Source organism: Daucus carota, chromosome 8, assembly GCF_001625215.2.
Source record: "Daucus carota subsp. sativus chromosome 8, DH1 v3.0, whole genome shotgun sequence".
Lineage (NCBI taxonomy): Eukaryota > Viridiplantae > Streptophyta > Magnoliopsida > Apiales > Apiaceae > Daucus > Daucus carota.
The window spans coordinates 28,669,892-28,685,245 of NC_030388.2; the positions used below are offsets into that span (position 1 = coordinate 28,669,892).

The 15,354-nt window shown below is 36.1% G+C and overlaps 1 protein-coding gene across 1 annotated transcript in view; it reads right to left on the minus strand.

Annotated features, from left to right (window-relative positions):
- Nucleotides 1–15,354, minus strand: part of LOC108198692 (uncharacterized) — a 44,433-nt gene that overhangs the window by 14,820 nt on the left and 14,259 nt on the right. The window contains 28 exon segments of the mRNA XM_064083220.1: nt 600–800; nt 891–1,151; nt 1,244–1,424; nt 1,507–1,670; nt 1,758–1,916; nt 2,151–2,469; nt 2,552–3,256; nt 3,543–3,633; nt 3,768–4,063; nt 6,075–6,178; nt 6,625–6,837; nt 7,212–7,886; nt 8,061–8,336; nt 8,777–8,920; nt 8,996–9,104; nt 9,968–10,152; nt 10,314–10,427; nt 10,533–10,664; nt 10,797–11,123; nt 11,244–11,645; nt 12,073–12,141; nt 12,352–12,489; nt 12,579–12,677; nt 13,194–13,290; nt 13,431–13,540; nt 13,622–13,849; nt 14,006–14,218; nt 14,299–14,419. Coding sequence (XP_063939290.1) covers nt 600–800; nt 891–1,151; nt 1,244–1,424; nt 1,507–1,670; nt 1,758–1,916; nt 2,151–2,469; nt 2,552–3,256; nt 3,543–3,633; nt 3,768–4,063; nt 6,075–6,178; nt 6,625–6,837; nt 7,212–7,886; nt 8,061–8,336; nt 8,777–8,920; nt 8,996–9,104; nt 9,968–10,152; nt 10,314–10,427; nt 10,533–10,664; nt 10,797–11,123; nt 11,244–11,645; nt 12,073–12,141; nt 12,352–12,489; nt 12,579–12,677; nt 13,194–13,290; nt 13,431–13,540; nt 13,622–13,849; nt 14,006–14,218; nt 14,299–14,419 — 6,133 coding nt within the window.

Sequence of the window (15,354 nt, forward strand, 5' to 3'; positions counted from 1 at the left end):
TAGACATTGGAAAATTTTCAAAAATAGGTAAAACACAGGGATAAAACCTACAAAGAACTTTAGAGTCAACATATCTAGAGATCTATAAAATAATCAACAGTTTACAACACTCATCATCTCTAGTTTAAATAGAATGAGTATCACAAGAGTTCAGAAATCCTAGTACTTAGAATCCAATTAAGTTCCTACTAAAAAGAAGACTTATTTTATATAGATCTAAAACCATGATTAAAATAGGACAAAAATCCTTGTATTATTCTACTACCATAATGTAGAATATTCATGCTAATCTACTTATATTAAAATTTTGCGATTAATTTCTATTTCTGCACAGTAACATAAATAAGTATTAACTAATCTTTTAATTCCATGATCCTCATCAGTAGCACAACTTACGGATGAGTAATACTTCCTAAAGTAGCTACTTATTAATTTAACCTGAATTTTATAATAATATGTGCTTAGGTTTAGTAGCATCAGAAAAATATATTGCTACCAAATATATGAAGACCACAACTTCTATATCAGACTCTATGATGAGTTTAAGGAATTTTCCAAGTCCAGAAGATCCATCGATATATATTCACATTGTTAAATACCTTCCGAGGAACTTCAAATATGAAAAGTTCATTCCAGCAAGCAGTCCCTTCATTAACACCACTGCATTTTGAAACTGAAGGCCTAACACATCTAGTCCGTGCACTCTGAGGAAGCTTCCGCTGATTTGTCTCTTCACTATCAACAAGGCGCAAAGCACAGAAAAATTTGTGACTGTTTCCATCATCAGCAATAGGTAAAGCCTGCAAAGGAGGAAAATTTGGTGTTTCTCTTTTATGTACTTGATATAACAATATAAACTATACATTAATAAATAAAAAATATTATCATACCGTGGCTTTAATTATCTGCACAGCAACATAACGACGGCCTTCCCGTGTTTCATCTGCAACATTTAGCCTGTCAGTGTACCTAGGAGGTGGAATCCACAGAGGTACATAATCATCATGACGCAGTAATGTCACTGCATTTGAATCCTGCTTGGCTTTTTTTAGATAGATATCACAACCAAGTCTGTTTTTAATTAGAACAGTTTGGAAATCTTCCTCATCCAATGCAGAAAAATTGGAATTATCCCCACGACGCAGCTGTTCCTGCAGACAGAAATATAGTTACAAAACTACACATTGTTAGAAAAGCACACTACAGCAGACATATTATGGAAAAACAACAGATATGTTTTAACCTCATTTATTTCGATTGCTTTGTGTTCAAATTCTCGCAGTCTTCTCCATGATATGACCGATTCCAAAAACATATTGAGATTTGATGTGCTGAGATTTATATTCAGTGTACTAGTTGCAGCAACACGTGCTCTTTTACCAAATCTTGATGTTGAATGTGCATCTGCATGATATGTTTCAAACCTCCAAAAATAAAGAGTATAAGTTACTAGTAAAGATAGACTTTCAACAAACCAAATAAGAACATAGAGAAATGATGCTGTACTTAAATATTCCATCAAACGGCTCCACTAGTGGTTCCCATGATTCTAATTGTGTGTTAAAAGTTGAAGCAGCTGTAGAAGAGATAAGTACAGCATTCAACTCTTCTGGGTGACCATGCGTTGCAAGCTTAATATTAGAAAACGTAACATCAAATAGTGGCGTCATCTGAAAAGAAATCAAATTTGCAAGTGAATGTGATTAAGTAGGCTACAATACTGGCACGATAGGAAAAGAATGCTCGCAGAAACATACCGTGCCACATGGGCAATCCAAAACTGTCAGAGACAAGCATCTCAGTTTCATCTCAGCATTTATGTTGTCTTGTGTCTTAGGTTTAACAGAATCACCAATGGTAAAGGCTAGCTTACTCGAAGGCCTTTTCATGTCAGAGCGTGCAAGGAAAGTATGAGCCTGCATAGATAAGTTCAAACATAATTAAACCAAAGAGGTGAGAGAAGTAGAGTGAGGATTATAACCTACAATCTGTAAAAGAAAACATTAGTGATGCATACACAAATGCAAAATATAGCCAAGTTAAGGCATATTCATATGCAAAATATAGCCAAGTTAATGCATATTTATATGCAAAATATAGCCGAGTTATTCAACAACATGAAGCTTCAGTCTGAAAAAGATTACTCTAACCTGATTATCCACTTTCCATAAACTCCACCACTGAGATCCCCTTTCGCTTAAAGATCGTGACACAGGGTTCTCACGAATGTTGGCTTGAGTAACAATATCCATTCTTGGACAGCAAAATGAATCCAAAGCTGGTGCTTTATCTGTTCGTGAGACGACGCATCCAACCGAAACATAGCCAGGAGGAGCAATCGGGTACCAGAAAAAAGCTTCATCCACGCCTTTTTTTACAATATGAGCAACTTGAGTGAATTGAAGTGGCTTTGCAGAGATTTGAGGATCGTCGATTTTGAATATTATTCCAATTGCAGGTGGTTCGAAACTGATAAGGAAAAGAGTAACTGTATTATTTGATATGCTAGAGTGAGAGAAACACAAAAGCAAAGAGATAAAATGGTTCTTACCCTTCAACTAGGCAATCACCAAGAATAGCATAACCAGGACGTCTCTGAGGTCGCCAGATGGAAACTGGTCCACCGATATCAACACCCTTGTCCCACCAGATTCTCTCAAAGCTGGAAGTTGAAATATGACTAGTTCCTTTCGAGATTGATTTGACCAAGTCCCACCTTGATGAATTAGCACTCTGACTGTTCGGTTTTCTATATTCAGATTCATGTTCAGAATCTAAATTGAAGGTAGATTTCTCTAAAGAAGTATGAGCTTGACTTGAATTTAACAGAACAAGATGATTTAGGTCTCGACAAATGTTAATGGGAGGGCACTCAGTGGAAGGGTGTGCATAGAAGGATCCAACAACATTGTCTAAATGCCAAATGCTGAACCCAGATAAAAAGGATGGATTTGGAGATGAACAGAATATGCATTCCGAGTATCTAGCTGATGTCACAAGATCAGAACGTACACAGTGAATAATGTGAGTAGGCGGTGGTTGGCTTCCTCTATGTGCAACACACCCTAATGCTATATATCCCTGAGGTGGGATTGGCTTCCAAATAGAGCAGTCACCATTAGTATCAGAACTACCCCCTAGTTCTTCAGATCCCTGGATGGCAGAGAATAATCCTATGAGCTCAAACCTAAGAGGTTTCCTCACGCGTCCATATGTACTGCTCACAGCCATTACGGCATATGAAGGAGGAATTGGCCTGAAGAATGTATTAAATAGCAAGTTTACTCATCATAGTATTATATTCATATTTCATAAAACTTGAAATAGGAGTACATGGAGACAATAAGGACAAAATAATACCAATAAAGAAAAACTAACATGAACAGAGAGATAAATAAACAAAACCAAACATGGCAGATAGGCAGTAATACAAAGAAACATAAAAGTGAAGAAGAGAGTCAATATTAACATACTGAAGCATTATGCAATCTGATACTAATACATCCACACAATATAGTGTTGACACTGATACAAAACTTTACCTTGATGTCACGCAATCTCCCAATACAACATAGTTTGAAGGAGCCCGAGGTCTCCAAAACGTATGAGTATTTATATCTCCATTACCTGCACCTGAATGAATAGGCAATTCTAGTCGACACATATAACTGAGGAGAGACTTAAATAAAGTTCCAGAATAAACAGGTTAAATGAAGTGAGTAAACATATTGATGACAAAATTTTAGTTGAGAAGCATAGGAAGCAACCTTTCGGAAACACCCATATTCGATCAAAGCGAGTACAAGGTGACAGAAGATCAGCATCTCCATATTGTAATGCTGCAGCTGCTTGATTTTGAAGGTTAAGAATAAGGGATATAACACTTAAAGAAAGATGGACATATATGTCAGTGGATATCACAGATATATTTGTTTTGTCCTTTACAGAAGTATATCCTCCAGAGATGTCCACTGGGTCCAAAATAATAAGACCAGAACCGGCCTCCATAGTTAGATCTTTAAAAAGGGCTCTAATCCATATATCATTTTCCTTTGATGCATACCTGTTTAAACAGACAGGCTATTGAGTTATACAGATCGAACTTATTCTATCCGTAGAACATATAGATCACAGCACTCCAAAAAAGAAGGAAAAAAAAAACTAGGAGTCAGCAACAAAGGTTTTAATCAAAAGATGCAAGAAACTTTATTTAATGCTCGTATCGAGTTCCACAGAAGCAACATATATCTATACATCTGCCATATGTGGCCAATAAAAGTTGTAAGGGAAGCGCTACCCTGATATGTAACCATATATCTAGGCTTAGTGAACTAGTATTCAAGTCAACTGATTACACAAATTATACTCATTTTAAGCTCCCTACTTTCTGGAATGATTCACAACGGAAGACATGGACCAGTTGACAGAAATTTGCCTACCCAGTAATAGTTTAATGAATATACTTGTAACACATAAGCCGACCATGGCACTAAGATATGAGCCGCATTGACCTACTTTATCATAATATCCATCGTAGCTAAGAACATATATTGTGCCGAACATGTAAACTTTTCTTAGAAGACAGGGATATAATATAATACTTGTCTACATCCCTAAAGCAACTAGATTCTGACTTACAAGATCATGAGATTAAGGCTTGCAAGAACATTCATCAATTACATTATACTGTGTTAAGAACACAAAAGGTCAACACTCTTGTCAACACTCGAACAGAGGTAATGCCTAAAATATATGTCAATTCTCATCCAAATATAGATCCATTATCTTCCTTACATTTATCTTACGAAAATTTCAAGTCAGACTGCAATTTGGTGTCACAAAGAGGGAGGTGCATGTCAGATGCTAGTCCTGTGAGGTAACAACCCACTACAATGGGAGCATGGGCTTGGGTAATCGGAAACATATATCGATAGTAATAGTATGTTAAGCCAATTATTATAAGAGGTATGCCTTGGTCACAAAGTATGGGAAGGATTGTTGGGTATTACCCCAGTATGAATTGGATTCTTATTTGAGTTAGAGATTTCAGAATTGGATTCTAATTGGAGTTAGGTATTTCAGAATTAGATTCTGATTTAGCTAAGTTTAAGATGGCTATATATAGATAATCATGTTGGGTTTGTTATACGTGCTCAAGATGTAGACTTTGGTATCGCTTGAGAGCGGATGCTTGAGTATCCAAGTTTAATTGATTGCACTATTGATAACGGTTTTGATTAATAATACAAGTTCGGACGTGGGTTTTCCGCGTCATATATTTTTGTGTGTATGCTTTGTATTACAAGTTGAATCTCGTATTTTTATCCCTAACAAGTCCGAATTAACATCAAGAGAATAGAGATTAATATGCATAAAAGATTTGTTAAGTTGACACAGATTTTAGTACACTTACAAAAGCAACCTAGACACAAAAAATTTAAAATTGTCAGAGGACAGATAGTTCTAAGATATTTTACAAAGATACACGCAGGAGTAAAGGGACAACTCAGCAGGACAGGATTCAAGAGACTAGGATTTAGAGACAAAAAATTCAAATAGACCTACAGAAAAGCATATGAAAAATGAAAGCTATCACAATTATCACAAATCTCTGTACCCGAACCAAATATTTATTGTTCTTCCTGATTCCCAGCGAACTCAAGTTTTAAATTACATACACTTGCTGGTACCTACAGTTCTTTAGACAATATGAAATAACACAAAACAAGCAACAGAATAGCTGAAATCATATCTCGAAGAAGGGATCTGGTTGCTATTATTATGATAATGAAATTGACTATACTGGCTTCTATATCATATACCCCAAGTATCTAACTATTTATATTTCTTATTTCATCAACATAGTTCTTCCCCTTTGAAGAAGAAAGCCACCATGACTGTTCAGTGTTCAGTACTATATATTGCCAGATAACTTACAATGAACGGCTTAATCTATTTATTTCCAAGAAAAAAAAAGAGGATGCTTCAACACGAATGGGAAATAATCATTAGGTAGATAACAGCTAACTGGTAACAGACAAAAATGGAGGTGCATGCTGGAAAATGAATCTCACATGAAGCTGAAGTCAAGTTTTGCACGCAAAAGCTTTTCACCATATATAGAATCATCCAAAGAAGACTTACTGCTGTCAAAGAATGTAAACTCCGGAGAAACCACCTGAACACATATGACCCAGTAAGGGAAAGAAGAAACCAAGTGAACAAATAAAGTGATATTCATTCTAAAGTAAACTACATATATGACTGAATGACAATAGATACAGATAAATAAAGTTATACTTTCATGTTGCTCAGAGTATGATTTCAATTAGGCAGCTTCTCTACAAAGGAAGCCATTGCATTGCTTTTTGTAAAAATGCAACAAGGTTTACAAACATACAAGCGCAAGAACTTGTTAAAGCACATGCAGGGAAAAAAATATCAAACAACCATTTAATTATGTTTTAGTGCCTTTGCTTGTCAAACCATATTCTGAGAGTTCTGGGTAGAGGAAGAGAAGTAGAAAGTATAAAAAAACGAAATGACAAAAACAATTAATAAAAATTTAGTACAGTCACAACACGTGTGGTTTGACAGACTAGCTGAATTCAAAAAATTGTTTACCTGGGCCTCAAAACTGAAACTTTGCATCTTGCTCGAGTCATTTTCAACATTTTTAGAAGCACCAGTGATATACAATGGTTCTTCCATGATTTCTGTGTCCCTTTGATTATCATCGGAGAATTCCAAGGATGAAATCTCAACACCATCTTCAGTAAGGACTGTGTAGCTGCTATCGTTACTCAAATATGTATACTTCCTCAAGAGGAAACCATTCTAAGATATGCACAAATATGGGATCAATATTAGGACACCAGACAACTAATCAAAATAAATGCCAATTTACAAAACCAAAAAAAAATTTCGAGTAATGAAAATTACGCATTACTATAATTTGAGTAACATGCACATGGTAATAATTTACAGCATTTCTATTCTGCCCATCATACAAAATATTAAGATTTAACAACAAGCCAATATATATAATCATAGCTTACATATCAGTGGAAGAGAAGGAAGGCTTCATGTACATGCAGTTAAATGGCTCATTCTATTGTGAAAGTATATGTAATTATGTATGAACTATTGGTGCAATTATCTTTTTGAAGAATATAAACATAACAGTGCAGATATCTGGAATCAGTAGGTACCTCAATTTTCACATTTACAAATCGTAAACTCTTGCCGCGTCCGATAATAATAATAGGTCTAAAACCTGGAGAGTGGATTTCCTTGGTTTCCTTTTCTTCAATTAAACGGATAGTTTTCCCACAGCCGTCATATGTATATTTATCAACTGATGGTGCATCAGCAATAAGCCGAGAGTTTACGGAAAGGTGTACGACATCCTCTCTCTGTTTGTGAAGGGGATCCAACAATACAATTCCATTTTCTTTACCAATTGGGTCATTCTTGGGATCCATCAATTCCTCCTTCCCTGTAATAGCACCAAGGCCAGGTACTACAAACTCGCCAACAGCAATAAGAAAATCTGGAACAACAAGGACCTGGGGCTGCTGAACACGTATCACAAACAATTGGGATGATATTCGCCATCGATAATCCATTACAAACATGGTTGAATTGGGTAGTATCATGTTGTCTGATGTTTTGGAGTCTGATCTTCTGAAGCCGCCTTCATTGATTAAGAACGACGAACTTCGGGTGGAAGTCTGTTTTGAAACATCTGTACATGATCCAAGCATTAAACGCATCTCAGGTTTTGTATCCGGACGTGTATCCAGAACAGAGAATCTCGGAATAGTCACATAAACATCTATCTCAGACAATGAGGTCATCCGGTATAATACCCAAAGCCTTTCCAACTGCAAACAGATAGAGACGATAATTAATTCAGAATATAAAACTTTGTTGCATTATAATAAACAAAAACTTGAATTTTATGATCATAGAGGTGGGAGAATATACTAGAAGAGGAAAAAAAGGCTGATGATCCAGCTTAACAAAAAAAAGGTTGATCTGGTTAAAAGGCAACTCACAACAATATGAGCCAAAGGCGACTCCTCATGGATGCCGACGCATAATTCAAGCAATGCATAATCTATTTCAACAGCCATTATGGTAACTGTACGTGACAGAATACTTTGACTATACAAGTTGACCTTATCAGCCACTGATGGTATTTTCCCTTTCGATTCAGTCTTGCTTCCACGAAAACTAGGAGGTAGATTTGGTGACTCCTTCAAGTTCTCCGAGATACAGTCAAGAATGATGGTGTATTCTTTGTCAGACATTACGCAATGCAACAAACCGACCTGTTTATAAGATAAAGTGTTATTATGGGCAAAGCAATAACACGTATTGTTTCAAAAGGAATAAACCAAAAATAGTGGGAAATCAATCATTAAGCCAATTGTAATTAGTTGCATTTGGTCTTTGAAAGATGATTGCATATAACCTGAAAGTAATGCAAAAAGAGGACAAATGCTATGGCTTATGACTATCTTTGTCCTCTGATTTCTTTACTTTTTAATTTAAAAGTGATGACACGACAAAAAGCACACAAAAACTGATAGGACTTCTAGCAATTATAAGTAAAAGTAACATTTAGCAAAAGAAAAAAAAAAGAGTAAAAATCGAGCCTTTAAACCAAATGCCTTCATTGGAACCGAGAAAGTTGAAACTTTCTCTTTAAGAGTGGGAGTACACTAGATCAGGAATAAACTAGAAGAATAGTACAGATAATCAACCGCACCTTTATTTCCAAAGAGAGAGTTGGAACCTTCCGAAGAATATCTCTTAAACTACGCCTCACACAAATATGAATACCCTGAGCTTCTCGTATCAAGGATTTACCTAGGCAACCATCGATTCCAACAGCCATATTGATTCCTAATATCTGCAAATGGAAATAAGACCCAGTATTTCAAATGTCCGATAATAAACAGGTCATGTTTCGATGGGATAGATTTACCTCTACATCGAGGATGTCAAGATGGACAGCTGAAGGGTCCTTATCAGGGTATCCATGCCAGCTAAATTCATTTCCCACCCTCAGGTGGCCCAGATCAAGTTGAATGAAACTGCATCCATGACAAACAAGTCTCGCTAAGCATTAGATAAAAAAATTAGGCAATAATTCAAAAATCAAAGACAACAAACATAGGTGCTGGATCAATAAGGTCTAGACTAGAGAAGCAAATTTATGTAGCACAGACCTCCACCCACGCCAAAAAATAAAGGAATCGGCGAACAAAAGGGTGCAGCAAATGAGAGATGACAGCCGCATGCAGATATATGCACAAAATGATATATGTACACAAAATTCAAAAAAAAAAAAAAAAATTTGATGCTAAGATTTACCTATATACGTAAAACGTGATACATATATATAGATATAATATTAAAGTGAAGAAGAGGGACAGATGGAGCGTCTTATGTATCAGTGAACCATTTAATTGCATAGTCAAGGAAATGCCAGAAGATGAGTACTATCGATCAAAATCTAACACTTGTAAACTAAAATGTAGCTACAAGAGCTGCCACTAAAAACAATCACTAAATGAAGGGATGATAATTTCTCACCATATAATTCTGGGCAAAAAAATATTCACTTAAACCATGTAAAGCTAGCAGGCACTCGGCTCAAACCGGAAATAGCACGCACTCGGCCCAAACCGGAAATAGCAGTCACTTTAGCCCATTATCAGTGTGGGCACAAGAACCATAGTTAGTCATTAACATAAATGACACTCTTCAGTCTAGTGTTAATTGTTAGAAGAGTACCATATTAGGTTGGTTAAAACTCAACATGCATAGAATAGAGCATCAAGGGCAACACAGTCTTCAATATTAAAATGTTGATGTAACTTATCGCTATAAAAGACGAGCAATAGAATTTTAATTAAAAAGGTCTGATGGGAGGTGGACAAGTCATAATACTAACTCTTTGCTCATAGAATCCCTTGGTAGAATAATAATAGGGGCGTCCAGTGAAAGGTCCAGCTTCAAAGCTGAGGCTCCATCAATCTCATTCTTATCAATCAACCACTCAAAACCACCAACCTTATCCACATATTCAACTACTTCTTCTGTATGTGGAGCTGCAAGTTCCATAAAGTAGGCAGTGACCTGCATATCATGTATGCTATAGTTCATCATAGACAGAACAAGTTGTAATGATTTTAAGATTACATGACTTGTCAGGTTATTTTTAGCAACAGAAAAAAGTAGATAATGCAATAATATTTGAACTGGATACACTCATCTTGCCACTGAATCTCAAAGCTCACCTCTTGGACAAACCTATAGAGGAAAACAATTCGAACTGCAGAAAGACGGCATTGCAAACTATAATCATATCCTTCATAATCATCATCCTCAGCAGCATAAGAATTGAATATAAACTGAAGATAAAAACAACAAACAGCAAGAAGCACCTTAGTCCAAGGCCAGAGAAACTAAAATGCAGCTTAAAAAGTCGATGTGACAGCCTCAGGCTCAAAATATACCTGGACGAGGGATTCATCCCCTTGATTGCGGATATCACAAAGCCAAGACCAATAGCTTTCACTACCCAAAGAAAGATCACACAACCTGAAGTTTCCTAGTTTGCCTTCAAGGGATAAGGAACTAGGATGAACCTTAAAGAAGAACAAAATGGATTTAAAAAAAAAAAACAAATACACAATATGATTAAATAAAGTTAGAAGGTGATCACAAATAGGTTAGAAAACGTGGCATGTAAAGATAGAAAATACTACGTTCTCCATTACCTTGAGGTCCAAGACAAAACTTTCTTGCACAAACATAGCCAGCTGGGAACCATCCTCCTTATTAAGGCAAACAACAACACTGTTAACGTTCACATTCAAGCAGAATAAAGCACGGCCTTTCCCATAACCTAGTAGTCCTTTAACGAATGTCTCGCCAGAGTCTTCGATCTGCATTTTTTTGTCTGACAATTCTTCATTCGGAGTTTTCTCTTCATCTGGCACACTTAAACCACCATTTGCAGCGCTCAGATCAAGGCCAAAACCAATCAAAGCAACAAGCGTGGGTCTGTTGAAAAACATCTCCAGTTTTGACATACAAACTGTCATCTAAAAATGGAAAATAAAAAAGAGATCATTCTTTTGACAGTAAGCAGCTCAACCAGTATTGAGAAGCACTGTAAGGTTATTGGCTTATTGCCATCAAGTTTTTTATTAACTTTACAGTACCTGTGAATCAACACCGTCATAATCAGGTGAGTTAGACGTCCTGGTCAAGAATGTAACTGAAACAAACTGAGAATCTTCATCTTCAGCCTCGTAATAAACATCAGTAGAATCAGTTATTTCTTTTACAAGATCCTTATTAATGTTTCCAGCCTCGGCAGATTCTGTAGAAGATGTAAAATCAGATGAAGCATCCTTAAAAATGTCATAATCCTCTGTTGGCACTGGCTCATTCTTTTGAGTCTCTACGCTACTAAGCAAAGCAAATGAATTGTCATCCTTTTCGACAGAGCAAGCTAAATATTGTGGAGATGAATTTAGAGAAGCTTGCAGTTCATCTTTTATTTTCAAAGAATGCAGCTTCAGCTTTACAGTTAGGTCATCTTCACAACGAACAACATGCACCTGCAATGAAACATTACAACATTGTAATCTTGATAATCATAGTGAACAAAACCATTTTGCAGCTCAATCTGGTAAGCCTTTTGGAGATTAAAATATCTAACAGAAGGAAGCATCACGCTCTAACAGCTGCCTAGAGAAGCTGAATGTAAAGCATATAGGGACTAGCTGCAGAATTTGGTACTATACAATAAATAAAAACATTCAATTAGAATTTCAGTCTAACCTGAATCTAGAGCTATAATGAAAAAAAATTCAAACAAGAAAGCAACAAGTGCGGAAGGGAAATTTTATAAAAATACATATACTTCAAGAGAATTGGAAGCTATCTTGTGAAATCAGAAATCTAAAATGCAGCTTCTAATAGAATTTGGATCAAGTAAGCCAGAGAGAATAACATAATGATTTCTAGACAAGCCAACGGGCATACCTTTCCTCCACCAGCAAGAACCTCCACAATTAATGTCTCTTTAAGCTTCTTACTGACCTCATCTCCAATCTAAATGAGATGATTTAAAAGAGACAAAAGATAAGTGGAAGAACAGGCTTAGAGAATATGACATGATTCAAGAAAAAAGATAAGCGGAAGAACAGGCTTATAATTTAATAAGAACCACTGAGATCTCGAAGCTGTAATATTTAACATTTACAAGACATTAGTCTCCAATGGGCATACTTTATGAGACAAATTGCGATGGGGAGTATGTACCATTCCATATATAGAGAGCTTTGTTTCTATCAAAATTCCATTGACAACAAGGTCAGCTGTTTTTTGGTTCGTCAGCCTAGTTTCAGGAAACACTTCATCGTCATCATGTAGTCCAAGTATCTCAACAGAAGGATGGTCCTACGCCGGGGAGAAGGACAAATAATTAATAATAAAGCTAATGGCATTCCCTTTTAAGTATTAAATAAGCAATAAGAACATAGTTATACAGAAGCTTGATATGTTGCATGTGTAAGTCCCCTTAACCATGAAGCCTTCTGCTCCTCATCTAGAAATTTTATTATTAGCGTACTGAAAGATTCCAGAGCCTGCAGAAAGAAAGACAGGGAAAAATGCTTGATTTCTTGTAAGGTGAAATTTGTTTACAGCATAGCCACCGAATCATAAATTCCTAAATCCAAATTTTCTCGCACAACAGGGCATTTAAAGAATCAAAAATCTTGTTCTATTAGCAAATGCTGCTCGGGGAAACAAACAGAAGACATAAGCAAAACATCGGAAAGTTAAGGACAAACATCTACAAATTAATCATCAATACATAATTAGCTTCTTATCCAACTTCTTGCCACGGTTTATGTTTATCTTTAACTAGCTCCAGCTTTTAACTTTACCGGTGAGATTCTAGAAATTAACTGGCCTCTGAAAGTGAGAGCAATTAGAACTTGATTGTCTTGGCATGAACAGGGTTCTAGAATCCTCTATAAATTAAGACAAATAACCATAGCAGTGTCTTAAGTAAATGTCAATACTACAATTTAACATTAATTGCATGGAACTGCGACTGTAAGATAAAAAGCAGTAACTAGGTTCAGTCAGCAAACAACCTTCTGGCTATCGACGCCTCTCACACTAACACCAATACAAGAGGGTGAACCACCAACGTTGGGTGGAGGAACTTCAAATATATGTTTTCCAGCCATGCTGCAAAATTTTGAAATAATACAATCAAAATATGCACAAAAATATATTGAAGATGTTGACGTACACCGGATATATTACCGGAAAGATCTTTTACAGTAAACAATAGCAAACCAAATTTATATGGTAATGGGGAGCATTACCTTGAGCACTTATGATAACTGTTCGACGTTTCAGACTCCAGTACATAAAGATAAAATCCAGATAGCACTATAAAACAGGGCTTCCAGGTAGCAACAGAATAGCCAATTCCCTATAATATAAAGTGTTAATTAAAGAAATTTATGATAAGGAGAAAAGCTTATAAAAACAGTCCGACATTAGTGGCAGACACCTTCCAAACAAGAATTTGGGCATCAGCTGCAAGATCTGGGGGATTCCATGGAGCAAGTTCATCTTGGAATTTTTCACCACCAGACAGAGTGCTATTTTGAGTTGTTCCATACATTACGTCCAACAGTTTCATAAGTCGAGAATATCTGACTGGCGAAAAGTGAAAACCAAGGGTAGGCATTTGTACAGAAATACGAGTTGATGGGTGCCTTGGGTGAGGAACTTTAATCTTCAAAGAGAAAAGAAATCAAAGCTCATAAAATGTACAACTATGCTTAACGAACCAAAAAAGCTTGTCACGTCAATGTATGTCTACTGGTCTTTAATTTAGTAAGGACCAGTAGCATCTCACTATCGTTGGATGATGTATTTAAACAAAGTATACCTGATCAACAATGACATCCATTCCACATCTATCAATTATAGAATAGAAGTCCTCAGCATCTGGAGACATAGAGAGTTGGCTTTTAAAATTTGAATATGCCAAAATACTGCTCTTACTGTCAGGGCCGCAATCCGTAAAAAAGGCAGCTATATCCCTTCCGGCTATGTAAAAACGAGAAAACAGACTCTTTCCCTGATCAACAGGGTCGGACTCCTGAAAGGACAGACAAATATAGTAAAGATGGAGAAGTGAGTCCTAGGAAGGAACTTCAAGAAGATATCAAGGATGTCTACCTTAGTGTGTAATGTAAAATGACCAAAATCCAGAAGAAACTGGCTATCATAAGTGGACGAGTCACTGGTTCTGATAGGAATCCTAACTTTTGGAGCATCAAGATCAATGTCAAGGGTAAACCTGTACAGTAGAAATTACAAAAATGCATAAGAAAGAATAACACGTATATTGCCAATTAACAAAAACAATGAGTACAGTAGAGTATAAAAAGAACATTGCAACAAAAAAACTAAAGTGCGTCTTAATCCAGGAATTTGGCTAGAATTGGAGGAGCAGAAGATAAAGTGCACAATAAATCCAACTGACAAATTTCTTAATCGAGTTTAAGCCAGAGATAGACCGAAATTCAATCTTAATATCTAGACTGGCAACAGGTGCTACACTAAAGCCTCGGATCCAATGGATGCCAAGAAGAGAGACCTCTGGAATGTAGTAAGCCAGGGTATACAAACACACTAATACACTCGTAAAAGTAAATATCCCATCCATACACCTCACCGCATCACGTTCCCAGTACCGGAATTCTGGATCTGCATGACATGTAGAGACCAGACTTTTCCACATCTAGATATGCCTCCGAAGAGAGTCTTTAAGTTAATCCTTAACTACTTGGATACAAGTAAAAAATAAATAAAGGATTTCCAGGTCACAAATAGGAAACCCCGAAAGGACATGTGAGGACAAAGTTAGACAACATCTAAATGACCAAAAATGTCTGTAAAGGTAACAAGCAGAAGATACTTCAGAGGGAATTGACAGATAATAAGTTCTTGAGTTTATCTTAGAAAATTATATTTTAAAGAGGAGAGTCGTCTAGGATGTCTAACGAAGTCATTTCAATTATTATATACTTATAAACATTACAAGCCTAATATATTATCCCTGACAAAAATAAAAAATTTAATATATCATCATAGAAAGAGGAAAAGAGATGGGTATCATCAAGCTTAAAATCGTTCTCAGTCGACACTCCTCAATACATCAAAACGAACAGTCCATAGAATTTGGAAATGCGATCCACAAAAAATAACTGCATAAACTGAATTCAAAACTTT